The sequence below is a fragment of the Sylvia atricapilla genome, chromosome 17 (genome assembly GCF_009819655.1).
Source record: "Sylvia atricapilla isolate bSylAtr1 chromosome 17, bSylAtr1.pri, whole genome shotgun sequence".
Taxonomy (NCBI): domain Eukaryota; kingdom Metazoa; phylum Chordata; class Aves; order Passeriformes; family Sylviidae; genus Sylvia; species Sylvia atricapilla.
Window position 1 is genome coordinate 2,818,337 of NC_089156.1, and position 16,716 is coordinate 2,835,052.

General features: G+C 44.7%; 1 protein-coding gene across 1 annotated transcript in view; it reads right to left on the reverse strand.

The window, feature by feature from the left end:
* BCR (BCR activator of RhoGEF and GTPase) overlaps positions 1-16,346 on the reverse strand; it is a 93,123-nt gene extending 76,777 nt beyond the window's left edge. Inside the window, exons 1-2 of the mRNA XM_066331238.1 lie at positions 16,213-16,346; positions 14,325-15,872 (exon numbers count right to left, since the gene is read on the reverse strand). Coding sequence (XP_066187335.1) covers positions 14,325-15,834 — 1,510 coding nt within the window. The 5' untranslated portion in view covers positions 15,835-15,872; positions 16,213-16,346. The remainder of the gene's footprint in view (positions 1-14,324; positions 15,873-16,212) is intronic.
* Positions 16,347-16,716: the final 370 nt, after the last annotated feature.

Below are 16,716 nucleotides of genomic sequence, written 5' to 3' on the forward strand. Positions count from 1 at the left end.
AAAACTGAGAATTAATAATTGATATCTGCCTTCACGCCAGTCCTTTGATCCCAAAGCAAATCAAGCTGAAGGGATACACTCAGTAGCACAGCTGCCCCTGGGGTGAGCCACTGGACACCTGCAGGCTGTGCAAGGAGGAGAACAGGCAAAAGAACACGAGTTTGCCCTTGTAACAGGGTGCTGAGTCCTGGCACAGCAACGAGACTTTCTCAGCGCTGCCTGAGAGACTGACTGGTAGACAGCACAGTGTTAAACAGCAGGAGTGGTGTGCTGCTCCCAGTCTTCCCCTACAAACAGCAACTCCTCCCCACTGCCTAGGGCACTGGCTGACATCTCCCAGGCACACTTGGTATGCACACAGAGATAGGACACACTCTGACAGGTTTCATTTGGAGCCATCTTCAAGGACATATTAAACGATGCAGTCAAATCCACTTAAATACCCAACAGAGTATCAGAATAAACCTGTTAAAAGGATTATTCTGCATACGAGTTGACTTCTCCAACAGTTGCATTTGTTGCAAAAAGCCCTTTAAATGAATACCAGCTAAGGAAATCACCTTGGGGCTGGGGCAGAGCACACAGCCAAGCACGAGAAATCAGCTATTTTAGAAGGTTTGAGAGAAGAGAACCAGACCCAGCTCTGCTGAGTTGCTCCAAGTGCCTCAGATAGTAATCCTATTTCGGGAATATAGGGACTGCTCTGGGCTCAATGAGTCAGCAGGGTGGGGCATTTTTTTCCCATGTTTGTGGACTGAACTGGAACAGAAAAAGCAAAAGAAGCTGGAAGCCAGAAATGTAGCACCTGGCTGGTGCACAGGGAGGAATTGAGCAGAGTTAAGTCAGAAGAGTTCACAAATCTCTGCAGAGCCAGCAGTCACAGATAAAAATAGAAGTCTTATCTGGAAGTCACGTAAGCATTCAAATAAAACTGAACAGAGAAACTGTAAAGATGTTTCAAGCTGCAATCTATGTGTATTTTCTCCTGGTGGTGACTCTTGCCCTCTCCTTGTTCAAGACTGAGCTTTTTAAGCAAATCACACTATCTGTAAGAAATCTCAGTTGCATTATTAGGCCAGGACATGACATTTTATATTTCAAGGCAAACAAATGTAAAAAGGCCTAGGAATGACCTCTAAAACTCCACTTTCCCAAAAACACTCATCAAGGGAAAATATTCACATAGTTATAAGATGTAATACTACAGATGTCTCATTACAGTAATTACATCATAAAAAATTAATGAAATCTAAGCCCATAAACACTCACACACACACTCTGAGAAAGCAAACAGAAGTTACTGAAGGAAGTTCACTCACCTCTAAAAGCTGTGCTGACCTGGCATCCATCCTGTCCTCCTTCCAGATGATTTATGACCTAAACAACCTTTTGGCAGAAGCTGGTCACCTTTTTAAGTGTTAGTAAAAATTAATAATTGTATCTGTTTTTCTATTTCTCCTGGTCATAAGCAGTCAGTATACTCGCTGATGCAATAATTAAAACCACAAAGTACTTACACAGGCAACTGGAAGGGGAGTCACTCAGACAGACCAGGATGTCATCAGGTTGGTCTTGCAAACACTTACTGTAAATACTCCCATTCTCAGTCCCAGCACTCCACTTAGATTTATTCTATAAAACAATTTCAAATATCTGCAAGCTCTCGGGCAGCTTTTACTCATTCACACTCCCCAGCAGCAGAAACAAAGCATCTGCCTGGGGAAGAGGCAGCCTGCTCAAAGGACACCCCAAACCTCTTTGTGAAAGCCCCAAGCAGCTGGATAGTCATAAGTGAAATTGCTCAAGTTAACAAGACTTCTCAGCGTTAATGTTCCATTGTTATTTGATTACCAGCCCCAGTCGCAGGGGACTGGGGGGTTTAAGTGAAAATTGTCTTTCATGGCATTGCACTCTGCCCCAACACCACCCAATCAGTTACTGCTCCAGCAGCAACATTTGGAGGAGGACAGATTAGGATCCATGGTTAGAGGGGTTTTGTGCTTTGGTTGGGTGAGTTCTGTGATTTTTCTTTGATTGATTTTGGCTCAGAACAAAACAAACAAAAGCCCCAAAGATGCCACAAATAAATTCCCTGATCCAGTTCTCAGCATGAGCCTAGAAATGAGCAGTTGCTGGCACGACTGACAGGGCAGCAGGTCACAGCATGAGGCTTTAGCACCAGAGACAATTTAAATCAAGATTTAGCCTCAAGGGGCATAATACAAAAATACTGGAAGACATACACAGATACATGTTGTAAGACAAGGCAGCTCGTGCTTCAAATTTTAAGCAAAGAAACCAAAAAAAAGGAAGAAGTAGAAAACCCCAAGATTAACACACAAGCAGCAACAGCCACAGGCAAAAAAACTCAGATTCTGGCCTTACTTACTTAGTGAGGAACGTGAATGAGTTAATATGAAGAGAGAATTAAGTAGAAAAAAAAAGAAATAGTGGATGGAAGCAAGCATATGAATTGTAGAAATGAGTGAAAGGGTAAGCCCTCCAGCAACAGAACTCAGGATTTTCATTGTGTTTTGCTCTTTTTTTTTTTTTCAGTATTTTCCTTTGAAAGTTAAATATGGATATAAACCAATTTCTAAACACATACCTATAGAGGAAGTTAATCAATTTACTAACTAAAGTGTGATCCAGGAGAAAAGCGCTGAATTGATTCCAGTACCCTAGAGCTCACCAAAATTCAGCTAAAACCCTGAGTTTCAACAACTCAAGACTGAGCTACATATTTCCTCATTAGTGCACTTAGAAATTTATTTATGCAAATCACTCTATTAGATAAAAGCTTGCTATAAACCTAAGGCTGTTTTTCTTTTTAAATTCCCTTTTCATTCTTTACATGTGTTTGGAAAAAAAAACTTGCAAATGACTTATTTCCTTACAAACTAAAAAACAATCACAAACAACCAGTTATTAAAGACTATTAAACAGGCCTGTTTCAGTATGCATCAGCCCTACATGGCAAATGTCTATTAATGGGAAACCAGTTTTAGCATCAGAATGCTTCTTTAACCAGATGTTGGTCTAATTATAAGGAAAAGTTCCTTATAGAGTTTAGGTAGAACTCTTTAAATATGCTTGTATCTTTGCATCAGTGCATATTGCATATACACTGAAACCAGTCTGAAACACCTATATACAGAATAAAATATTCAAATTAAAAATTCTTCCTCTTCATATTCTTTTTGTGCACATATATATTCAGAACGCATTTACATAACAGATAATCATGTCTCCTTTGCTTTAAGTGGAGATACTGAGATTTCTGACATGCTCTGGAATGGAGGACACGAACTGGAGGGAGATGGGTAACCCTTTATCTGCAGGAGAAATTTTATTATGTGTACCTACCAGCACAGAACAAAGTAGAGCTTAGATCCCATTAGTGTGTGTTTCAGTTTGAGCAGAGACCACAACAAATTATGTATAGGTCAGTGCTCAAGGCTGAGTGAATTTGGGGTAGCCAAGGTCAGGCCTAGGGCACGTTTGCTGAGCACACAGGACAGGCCAGTGCCACTGAGCAGCCCCAGCACACCGGGCTGTGACACAGCCTCAGCTGATGTGCACAGTGCCCAGCAGAGAAGGCACCTTCTGCTGGTGTCTCAGCTAGAGACATAACAGACATGCTTTTCTCTCCAGGAATACTGAAAAACCCCTGCTTAACCAAAACTCCTTTTGAGAGAGTCCTAGCTTAGACCACTGGGCAAACTGGAAAGAACGCATCTGATGTTTTGATATAAACACCATTTTATCACTTTGTCAGGCCACTTTCCCCTTCAGGATGGCAGATGCGGGATGGTGAAAAGAATTATTAAATAAAGTAAAAATGCTTTCCAAATTACATTAGCGTTTCCATAGCACCTAACCAGGAGGCATGGCAGATACATATGGCTAGCCAACACACTCCTCCAAGAGGTACAAGAAACTTCAAAACAAAATCACATTTTGACCTGCCTGCCTAGCATAGCTCTGAGCCAGGTCTCAGTCACATCAGGATTGCTACTGAAACAGCACAACCTGCATGCATGTCAGTTTTAAAACATTTATAATCTAAGCCTGTGAAGACCTTATCAGCTCTTTTGAAGTCAGAGCTCAAGTTCAAACTTCAAAATCAAAGTATCTTGGGAAATTCTGGTTCAGGTAGTTACACAGAAACAAACAGCTAGTGCTGTGAAGCTTCACTCCAGCAAAGCCAGAAATCCCCTGGCATCAGCAAGATCTCAATCAAGCCTTTCCTAAGATATTGTTAGAGGTCTCAAGAGTAACCACTGGTGTGTTCAACTATTAAACAAAACAAAAACAATAATCCAAGCAAAAAAACAACTAACCAACCAAAATTTGTTAAGCTCTCTTGCTCCTTCCTTGCTACTTATTCCAAAAGCATACCTTCTTTCCTGATATTTCTCCCTATTGAGAACACTGACCCTTTTAGCAATACAGAGAAACTGGTAATAGCAAGTTGACTTCAGCTCTGTGACTGCATATTTCACCCAGTGCAGACAGAAGTTGCAAAATCAATTTGGATTAGGAAGGGTCAAAGTGATGTTTAAATCCCATGTAAATATTTCTATACAAAGCAGTGTGGTTTCTCAACAACTACAAAAGAAAAGGCTTATGGGTTTGTGGAACTGCTCAGCTGTGCTCAGGAGGACCTTCAAATTCAGCAAGTCAAACAGAGGAAGTGCCTCTCTGAAGCCTAAGTGGGTGCAGTGACAGCTCTGCATTCTCTGCATTGTGTGTTAAAACATCACTTAAGAGCACAGGAGAGTGGAAAACAATTGTCTTCACTGTAGCCTGATACAAATTCATAAGATATGAGAGACCTTCTGCTTTCACAAAAAGCAGAACCCAGACCTCATCTGAATGGCAAGAGCACCAGACCATGTGAATCATCTCAAAATTGCAATCAGTCTCTCGTCCCTGTCGTGCAGCACAGATTAATTCAAGAAGGCAGTCAGGCCTGCAGCTCAATACACCACCTGAAACACCAAAGGAAAACCAGGGAATTTTCTTGATCTCTATCATCTGAAAATAGCACGGGACATCAGTCAGGTCTGCCAATGGCCTTTCTGCCAGGGAAAAAACTGAACTGCTGAATAAGTGTAAGACAGCAAATGATTCCAGGTTCCCTGTTCAGCTGAGCACACACTGGCCCTTCTGGAAATGCTCAAGGACTAAACAAAATCCCCCTTGTCACACACCAGCCCCCTCACCTGATCAGACACATGCTTATCATGAGTTCTGCTCCAGCAGCATCTGCCTCTGGTCCCACAGTCACAGGTTTCAAGGGAAAGAGGGCAACAGCAGACAATGGAGAACTCAAATGAGTTATTCAGCATACTTCATTCCCCTGAGTAAGCTCCTAAGGAAAGATGCCAATGGAGAAAAGGCTGAACAAAAGATTCACCCAAACAATTATTCAGGTGACTGTTAAGCCCAATGTAATGCTCACATTAAGTGCACTAGCTTTCTGTCAGAGTCAGAAGCAGCTCTTGAGGGGCCCCTGAGGATCCTCCTCATATGAGCTGAGAGGTACTTTTCCAGCTTAGGAAGCCTTTGAGACAATACTCTGGACTTGACCACAACATTCTCTTCCTGGTATCCATCTACCCTACATCAGGAGCCACAGATGATCAATACTAGGACTAGAGAAGTGGTGTATGTCCCCAGGCTAAAGAGAGTATTTTCATCTGACAGCTTCTCAGATTCTTTTTCCTACTTGCAATTCAGATTTCACTTGTCAGCTTTCTACTCGAGAAAAACAAGAAAAGTAAAACAAGGAATGGACTGTAAGATGTGCTCTCCTCACTGCAGCCACTGATTTAGTGTAGGATGCCCATCTCCTGTACAAGACACTTTTCATCTCAGCTTAGCACTGGATTTGGTATCCACCACAATCAGGTTTAGGTGGGAGAACTGCAATAGAATTCTGCAACTGGACATTCTCTGCTGGCTAACTTAGAAATTCAAATGAGTAACTATACAGCTGGCAAAGACAAGTTTATTCATCTAAACACCATGATTTCCTCCAACACAGCTGAAGCATTATTGTGTTTTCTCAGAGTGATGTCAGTGATTTCATCCCTGTCAGACTGAGAGATCCAGTGACTGCTTCAGGAGAGTGTAAAGCAAAAATGTCCTACACAGGGAAGGGACTCCCATACTTATTCTACTTAAAAGGATTCAAACAAAGGGGACAGTTTACAGAAGTGACAGGCAAACACAGGAGAAAACACATCCAAATCTTCCAACAGTGGTCTACTGTTCTGAGCATATTATTTTCTGAAACTTCATGTAGTAATGTCACTTCAGGACACTATAAAAAATTTCCGGAGCACCTCTAGGTTATCAGGAAGCCAAACTGAAGATGAGGCAGTGAATTATGATCTGAAGAGCTGGACTAACAGTCACAGAAACAAGTGTTCTGTGCCTTAGCTCACTGTAGGCACCATAATCTAACCTCTTTGGGGAGCCTGAGCCCAGCCGGGGGCTGTCCTGCTGGGCAGTCATACCCTGCAGTGTAACTGCACTGCAGCAAACCAGCGCTGGATTTGGATGTGACACTTCCCTAGTGACAACAGACCAATTACATCCACTTTTTAGCAGCTCAAATACATTTGGAGCCTGATGCTCCAGGGAACAAGGTCTTTTCCTTCAGAACAGATTACTCTGGGAAGCCGCTGGCACATTTCAAAAGAACACACAGATGTGACTGTAGGCAACTGAAGGATTTGTTGTTTTTGGTGGCTTTTTGTGTGTTGGGTTTTTTAAAATTGTCCTAACAGCCTGCTCCAGCCTCACCCATCTTGTGGGTTCAAAATGGGCACTCCTTCCTTAGCCCTGCAGCCAAGGGAGTAGGTAATTGCTGATAAGAGAATAGCTGGTAAATCCCCCATCAGAGAAGTAGCTGCATTTCAGTGTGGAGTCTAGAATATTCCGAAGTTCTTAAGAAGCAAACACACAGAGTGAGCCAAGGCTGCACGGTGCACTTCCCCACACCTCAAGGAGAGGAGCTGCAGTCCAAGCACACAAGTAACTCACTGTAAAGTAACTCCTCCTGCAAGGGCTTAGATTTCAGATAATACTGCACGCAATATTCACATGCTGATCCACAGCAGCCTGCCATGGCTGCTACTGTGCTGTTTTCACAGACCCATCTGCAAGCAATTTGGGGATTTTGGATACCTCAGAACTTGTGCAGAAGCTCCTGAGGAGGATGGGGTGGTTTTTAGAAATACATTATTTTTAAAAGAAAGAAGGTTGTGATGAATCTACTCTTTTGGGAAAGAATCCTTATCATCCACAAGATAAAATAAATAACAATTTTTTTAAAACCCACCCCACCCAGCAGTAACAGAAACTGGTGAAATAACTGCAAATAAAAAAATAAAATAAGGTAACAACAGTGCAAAAGGCCTGCAATACCAACAGGCACAATTTAGTAGTATACACAAACACACTGAACTTCAGCAATTCACTCTTCCTACAGGGCAATCCTCGTGGATTCTCACACACATACTCCTGGAGTACCCGTGTAGCCAAGAGCAACTAACTTGACTCCAGCTGCCACATCTGGGCAGAGCTTTCTCTAAAGCAGAGACTCCAATTACGTTTGCAATAATCTGATTACTACATGAGCCATAACCTGGTTAAGAAAGGGTCTGAGAGATATCATTTTGGCACTTAGGAAGAAGACAGGGAGAGGGAGATGCGCTTTGTTGTTTTAGTAACAGACAGATTTGCAAAATGCAGCCAGATTTTTTGACAGAAATACACCACATTGTCGTACACAGGACGCTTTTACTGTTTGAAACACATACAGTACAATTTGAAAAAAAATTTGAGAAGTTATGGATTTGTAAGACAGTAAGACAGACCAACATTCACAGATTTACTTACAGCTTAGGGTTACTTTCACACCACTTCTAATTTAAAGATATGATCAGGAAAGCAATTCACTTTGTCATCAGTGAGCTGGCCAAAACCTGCTTTGTAACCCAAGACACTCAATCGGTGTTTTGGAAGTACTTCATTCACATGCAGCTCACCCAAACTAATCCATGCCAGCACTTTTCTAGTCGCTTGCAGCCTACCCCTGCATCCATCTGCCATTCAGCCTGGACTGGAACACCACCTCTTTTCCTACATGTGCCAGCAAAAGGTTACTAAAGCCAGTGATATTTCACCAGAGCAAGAACAGGATCAGACCCCTATTATTCTTCCCATGCTTATCTGACTGAGCAGAACAAATCAAAGAGGAGATGGTAAAAAAACCCCCAAACTGCTGCTCTTGGTTTCTCTGGGGAAAAGCAAGCTCCAGATAAGCTGTGCCTCCAATCAACACTCTGATTTTCAGGAGCAGCAATATGCTTCCCTATGGTAATTGAAATGGAGCAATTCTCAAACAGCTTGCCAAGTCTCACCTCATTAACCTTTATGGACTGACCTCTAAAATTCCTTGAAGCTGAAATACAGGTCCCCCTCGACTCTGCATGATAACTGTTTACCCCTAAGAGGTTGGGGAGCAAGGGAGGGCATTAGAGAGCAAACTGCTAAACATGCTGGGACTGGAATAAGAACTGTTTCCAGCCTAATACTGGGACCCAAACCTTCACAGGCTTAGGCCTCCTTTGCTGGCCCTTCTTTCAGGTAGCCTGCAAAGCCAAATTTGGATTACAAGTCACACCACACACCCACAACACTTCTCTAAGAGTCGGTATGCAGCTCTAGTGTGCTGCCCAGTAGTCAAAAATAAACATTTCCTAACCCACACTTGAAGGTTTAGTAAATTTTATAATTGAACCATATTTTTCTTTCACCCCAAATCTGTTACTCAGGATGTCTCCTTGCCATTCCAGTCAACTAATTTTATTACTTTTGCTCAGGTCTCAGTGAAAAGCAAGCTGTCAATCAAAGAGTGACTGAGCACAGTACTTAGCATTTTATTCAAATATCCAAACTAGAGATATTAGACAAATGGAAGCACTTAGGAAAAATGGTAAAGCAATTAGTTCCACAAATTAGCAAGCTCTTAGCTTTCTTTTTCTCAGCATTAGCTTGAGATAGCATAACTATAAGAATTAAGAGTATAATGTTCCAATTTTGCACCCTGGAAGTCTGTGCATGGGGTCATGTATATTTACACTAAACAATAAAAATCTTCAAGGTTAAAATCACACCCAACAACTGCTCTGCTCGAGATGAAAAGACACAGGAGACCAAAGCCCTTCATTTGCCAATGTAATTCACTGCTTTAAAGTCCATCACCTGCACACACAGGTAAATCACTTCCAAAGTCACTGCAAAGCTTTAGGGCTCGAGCCCCTGGCTCTGCAAAATCACTGAGCTGGGTCCAACTGTTTTGTATCCAGCACAGCATTCCAGCCTGTGCCCATCACAGTGTGGATGCTGCATGGATATCCTGTGGCTCTGGGGCTGCTGACTTCCTACACCACTCCCAAACTGCAGGCTTGCACTGGCAATACAGTTCACCTGCCCAGCCACAGGCCACTGGCTGCCTCCAACAGGTACAAGCCCTCTGGCAGCTGCAGCTGCACAAAGGGAGCCCATCTGCACCCCTCTGAAACTGCTGGTAAGGGTGCAGGGGGGACAAGCAGCTTTCTGACCCACTACCTGCAGAATTCACAGCCTTCTGCATCCTCCATGGGAAAGGCAGTCCCACTTTGATCTCCCTGTCATGGACCATGAAAATGAGCTTCACACAGGCAGATGAGGGAACACCAGCAGTCTCCAGGGCTCCCCAGTACCAGACAACTACTGTGTGGATTGGTTTACACTCCCATTTCAAAGGCAAGTGCTTTGTGACTGCAGAAGTACCTGATCTAGGATGAACCTAAGAAAAAAAAATAAAATCTATCTTTGTGCTATTACTTCTGGTAGGCCTGAGGTAAACATTAGCAGCTCTCAGTGGAAGGAGGAACAAAACAAACACTTCAGAGTCCACCATAGTCACTGGGGACATGGAGTAGCTCCATAGATTCCATTAAACTCTGCTGGAAGGAAAGAGAAATCTGGAAGAGAAAGAGAGGGAGCTCTTCACTCCTCCAGACTAAGAAGAGGGGAGTGGTAATGCAAGCATCCTGGTAATCTCCAAAATCTCAAAAGCCACTAAGTCGCTGAAAAGCAAGGCAGGGTGGGGGGTTGCATTTAAACAGCATCTTGGCATCAGTGCTCCTAGGAAATCACTGATGATCACAGCAAAGAATTAAAACATGGTGAAAAAGTAATAGCAAAATGGACTAAACAAGTGTCAGGAAAATTTAAATTGCGTTATTGATCCAGTGTAAGTCACAGATGGAAAGCAGGACCTGTGGCCAGCAGGCCTTAAAATTAACAAGCAATCTGTACATTATAAATGTTCCTACATTTCAGCTCCTCAGAAAGAAGAATCTCTTTACACAGTGGACTGAAGTCTGCCTCAGCTGCTCCAAGGGAAGTTGTGCATGTGAACAACAGCACAACAGGACTGGCATGTTGCCTCAGGAGTCTGCTAAACCCTGCAGAGAACTTTTCAAACTACATCTCCAAACTAAAATTCACAGAATACAATACTGGGTGGAAGAAGTGCAGAGCTAAGAAATTTGTCTAAGATCTCAGAAGATGCAAATAACTCAGGAAGCAAACCCTTGCAGAAACAGAACAAGGTCCTTCCAGGATGACACACCACATGGTTTCTTGGGGTTTTACAAATAAGTAGTGTAAAGTTTGCTTTAAAAGCAGAAAATTCAGATGCTTGCCTCTCTGGTCAGGGATTTAAGGCACACAAAAAGTGAAGAACCTACAGCTCTAGGTAAGCAGGAGTTTTAAAATGGCCTGCAGACATAACAGGAATCGTGAGGTTTGCAGTTCACATGCATAAATTCCACTGCTTTCTCCTCTCTACATTAAACTCACTAAAAATACAGAGAACGTTCCATGCTCTCCAGAAAGGGACATGCAGAACTCCCACACTTAGTAGAGGCTAAAATAAGTAGAACTTGTCTCCAATGGAATTAAATGACACATATCCCCAGACTGACCTCTCACTGAGCACTGTGGCGGTTGGTGGCTGTCTGGAGAAAGAGCCTGGCATGACTCTCCCAGAGCACCACCAAGCCTCACGTGAACAGAAGTTACTCCTGGGGCACCTTGAGGGAGCAGCTGTGCAGGTAAACATTATTTATGTGGACTCCAGATAGTTTCCATGTTATTATGCAGACAGATAAAACCATTTCACACAGTGAGAGCACCGATTTCATGCAGCAAGCTCCAAAGCCAAGCGACAGCTCCAGTGTGCTCTTCATTAACAAACTGCTGCTAGTTAAAAACTGTCCCAGCTGAGGCCATTGCAAGGTCTCATCATTCCATAACAGTACTCTGCAACTTTCCCCTTGACCATAAGCAGAAATGCATAAGTGGCTTTTCTCATCTCTATTTCTGCAACTAACATTTAACAAAAGCCGTAATTTAAAAAATCTTGTTCTTTCTTCACAATCATAGTAAAGATATTCAAGCTTAATGCAAAGTTAAGCTGTGAAATTTTTTCTATTCCCACTACAGGAAATTAGTGATACATAATTAATCCTAATATCAATATCTTTGCCCAGGCTCCATTAAGTACATTTAATAGAAAGTACAGCTATTACCAAATCTCAACCCTGGAGCTCTCATGCTGCTCCTTGGAAAAAACTGAAAGCCTACTACACTTTGGTCTGCTTTAAGGTTTTAGATAATCTACCTCCAAAAACCCAGATTCAAATTTTGGCTCAGACCCCATCCACTTGAGAGTTAGATCCTTCTTTTGTAATACAAAATCAGGAAAACATCACTTAACTGTGAACTCATGAAATAATTTGGACAAGAACAGCACACGTCTGCTGGCCAAGCTCAAGGTGCACTGGGACAGATCCAGATGGAAATGTCCCATTGCACCTGTCCACAGCACCCTCAGCATTACCACGGGAAGAGAGATCAAAGGCAAAGCCAGAAAACACACAACAATCTGAATACACAGGGAAGTCAGATACTGTTGAATAAACCCCACTTGATGCTAATTAACATTAAAGCTGGCCAGAACCTACTGTGATTCAAACTTGCACTCTGTTCAAGCAAAACTTTAGGGAAGCCTGGCAGCAGCAGCGACTGAACCACAGGTGCTGAACAATCTGTCTGGATGTGTGAATGGCTTTGGTATCACTTGGCCATGGAGAACAGCCCGCATCAGAGCAGGGTAGCTGGGAATGGGAGCCAGCCAGATAATCACACAGTGGTCTCTCAGGCCTTTTGTTTGTTTTATGAAAAGGAGGTCCTGCCAACTGGTTTCAGATCAAAATTCATCCCAATCCGGAAGGAGAGAAAATTCCTATAAAATGTTGCTCAGTAGGAATTAATCAGAAACACAGTCCTCCCGAAGGCATGAGCCTTTTTGGTTAAGTAAAAAGTTGCCACCAGCTAATGTGCAAGACAGTACTGATTAGCCATCTGGTGAAAGTTCCTGCTAAGCTTGCCATGTCACCCCCTGAGCTGAGGAAAGCAGAAGGTGGATCAGTTACATTCTGTCCTTGCCTGCAATGTGTGGTCATCCTTAGGAACAGGACACAAAGCTTTCCAGCACATCTAGGAATTGTAAGTGTTCTGACTTCTCAGCTGCCTTTTTTTTTTAATCACTGCATCCTAGATAAACGATTTAAAATAAAAATTATCTATTGCCTTTTTGAAAGCTGAATTTATCATTAAGCTTTATCAGCCTTTGTAATTTTTACCCCTTTGTTACCTTCTGCAAGAACTGAAATTGCCAGGAGGCTTCCCAGTCATCTAAAGAGCATCAGTAAACAAGAGCAGAGACAGATGGTTGAGCTCAGTTCAAATGAGCACAAGACTCAGCCTCTCCCTAAAACCCAGGAAGAATGCAGCGGTCCCAGAGAGAAAACAGAGATGTACATCCAATCTGATAAGGGAGAAGTCACTGTGAAGAGATGCAGAGGTTCCATGTACACTGAATATCCACCACAACTGTCCAGCCCTCCAATAATACAACGGGTATAAGAGGCTGGCACTGGGGCACTGAAGAGTTCTCCCTCCATGGTTGTTCCCAAAAGTATTGCTGACAAAAACAATCAGCAGGGAAAGTAAAACCAGGCATCTCCTCTGAGCAAAGTTACTCTTCCGAGAAGTAACAGACCAAACTCTCACAACCTGAGAAAGTGACATCACTGACAGACTTCTGAAACCACCCACTACTACAGGAATCTGGTCCCATTGACAAACAACAAGTTAATCCCTTATTAAAATCAGAGATTCAAAGAGACAAAGAAAACCCATGAGAGAAATCACAGATTTGTAATTAAAGAAATCTGTCAAAACAAATATTCCTATTATCTTCAATCTTGGATTTGATTTTCATTTACTGCATAGGAGACTAAGGTGTTAGCACAAGATACTATTTACATTACATGCCTTGCCTGGCTAAATAGGTTCAGAACATCCACATACATTCAAAAAATCCATCTGAATTAATATAATTCCTTGTATGCCTCTTCCACCTATAAACTCACTGTGATTCCACAGACACACCTCCATGCCTGAATGACTTACATAAGAATGGGTTCAAACATTGCCCATTCTTCCCCAAATGAAAAGCTTTATTCTGCTGAAATTCAGGTAACATTTCTTCCCTCAGGGCTTCCTAATATTCCAAGTTCTCCCTTCATTCAGAGATAGCAGAAAGCTCCAGGAACAGGACTGCACAATCATCACCTCCAATCAGCTCTAATTGAAGGCTGACACGAGACAGAACGAGAAACTAGCACTGCAATTAATACAGACAGGAAAAAACAAGACTGTGGGAGCAGCATCATTATCGGTAAAGCTCTGGCAAAACCCTCAGGCTGCGGCTTGTTAGCATACTACCACCTCTGAGGTAGAGTTTTAACTACTCCACAGTGCACAAATGAGGAATAAACTGGTGGTGAATTCACCACAGATGGTGAGTACCTGCTGAAGTTCTGGCCCCTTTTTACCTCAGTGTTCAGACTGAAACTTTAAGGAATTATGAACATAGGACTCCACTGATCCTCTCAAGAGAAGCCTGAATCAACACTTCTGGGAATCCAGATTGAATTCCTAAAATGCAGTCTGACATATACTTCTGTAGGATCTTCCTAAAACAGCAAAACTACAAATTAAACACAGAATTCTCACATGAAAGAGTTGCCTCCTCACAGTGATCCACCCAGGGTCTGCCATTCATTTCCACGATGCCATTCCCTGCTCTGTACATTTAAAAGACTAAGCAAACAGCTGGTACACACCTGTATCCCCGTGGAAACAGCTGTCCTGGTGACATCTCCCCGAGGGCAAATCTCCATCACTGGGCCAGATCTGTCCTGTCTTTCGTACTCCCACAATGGTGGCCTCAGACACGATGACCTGCTGCTGCCGGTGCCGTTTTTGGGACTGGGGGGTTGGCGGGCTGCTGCTGTCAAAGGACTGCTGAGAGTTCTGCGAGGGGGAACGGCTTTTCTCCCGATACATGCGGTAAGTGGTGGGGCTGGGGGAGACATGGCTGGACTGTCCTGAGGAGAAGTCTTCCTCACTGGAGGTAAGGTTCTCGTTAGAGCTACAATCAGGAGTATACCCTCCTCCAATATCTTCAAAACTCCTGGGGGAATAAGATCTCCTGGGCCATGTGAGATGTTTTTCCTGGTCGGCTGGGCCCTGATTTCGCAGGATAGGTCCTTTTCCTTCCCCTTCCCCCATCATTCCACCGACGTAGATACTCTGATACGGCTGAAAGTCCATGGGCTGCCAAGGTGAGCGGTTGCTGCCGTTGGCATTAATCAGGTTATCTTTAAGAAACTTGGCGTTCAGCTCAGCATCCTCATATTCTCCATCATAGCCAAAACTGCTCTCTGAGGACCTTCCCCTGTAGGAAGGCCTCTGGAACTCGCTGAAGCTGGGTACCATGTTAGAAGGGAGGGAGTGCAAGGACTTTTTGCGTTCCATTTGCATGGCTTGGCTACCGAGGGAGCTTATTTTATCAGAAACATCTTTATCGTTGACCTTTACTAGACCCTTCTCGTGATGATACTCCATGTTCACATAAAAGGGCTTTTCAACAACATCCTTGTTATCTCCAGAAGAATGCGAATTAGCCTTTTTCATTCTCTCAAAGTTGGACCTTAGGGCTGCCACACTGGTGCTGTTCCCTCTCTCCTTAGGTTCAAACGATCCCTCCTTCTCAGCAGATCCCACCAGTCTGCGAGTGGAAGCCGATCTGTGTTTTGAAGGAGAGCCATCTGTATCACAGCGATTCTCCATGTCTTCTACAACTCTCTTCAGTTTCTCTTCACCATAGTACTTACACCTGTCCTGCTCTCCTTCTCCATGGTGGGGACTGTCCAAAGGTGACAGGTCTGACCCGTCGCTCTGGGTAGACAGCTTCCGCATAGAGGGTATCCTGGGTTTGAACTTTTCCTCCCCGTGATGTGACTTGCTTTTTTCATATTCGTCTTGGTCAGCAGACTGGTGATGATGCAGGTCCTGGATCTGCTGCTCTGCACCCCCTTCAGGCAACTGAGAAACACGTTTAAAACCCCATCTCTGTCTATCATAGCTTTTTTTCTCCTTTGCCAGAAGAGTCTGCAGGTAAATCATGCGGAACCTCTCCTTGTTAACCTCCATCTCCAGTCTCCGGATAGATGCTTTGCACATCTCCAGTTCCTGTTCGATGTCTCCCACTGATTTCAGCTCCATTTTAGGAGGCTCAGAGTCTGCAAATTGTGCTTTCCAAGCCTCTACAAACCCCACAGGGTCCACCATTTTGCATACGGGAGCAAGTGGAGAAGACGAGAAGGAGTCTGGAGAGAAAGAGGTGGAAAGAAAAAACCAACCGGGTCTCACATGTAGAAGCAGAAACAGCTCGGGCAGGGTCAACTCAGCGAGTCTCTTTCGCGGTCCATGCAGGGCTCTGGGAGGCAGGCAGCAATCCTGTCTCGCAATCCTCTCTCCTCCCCGTCTCCTTCTGCTTCTGCCGGCCCCAGCCCCGCGTACACTCGCTACTCTCTCCCCGGCATGACCGATCGTCTGCTGGCGAACAACAACGCTCCCACCCCGGCGATCCCCCAGCAGTTCAAAGCGCGTGGACAAAGGAGCGGGCTCGGGGCGGGGGAGGGAAGGTAAATATCGCCCCCCACCCACCTCCTGTCGCCGCCGTCCTGGGCACGGTCCTCAGCGCGGCCACGCTCCGGAGCCCTCCGCTCCGCGCTCCCTCGCCAGCCCCCGTGTTGTGCTTTCTCTTTCTCTCTCCTCCTCTCCCCCTGCCCCTTTCCCTGTCTCCTCCTCCCGGCTATTGTGCTGCGCTCGGGGCGGCGGTGCGGCGGCGCGTCCCGGCCGAGCTCCGCCGCTACCCGGCGGTGGCCGAGCGCCCCGCGGCCCCGCGGGAGCCCCCCCGGCGGCGCAGCCCCCGCGGCCCGCGGCGGCCCATCGCGGCCCGGCTCCGGCGGCGCTGCGGAAGGGGAGGGGAGGGAAGGACCCGGCGCAGGCACCGACACGGCGCTGGGGCCTCTTAAAGGGGCAGCCGGGCCGGCGGGGCCGGGGGATCCGCGGGCGTGGTGGGGGCCCAGCGCCTTCCTCGCGGCTGGCCGTGAGACAAAGGCAAAGTCGTGAGCGGCGCACGCCCGCTCGCCCTCGCAGCCGCAGGCC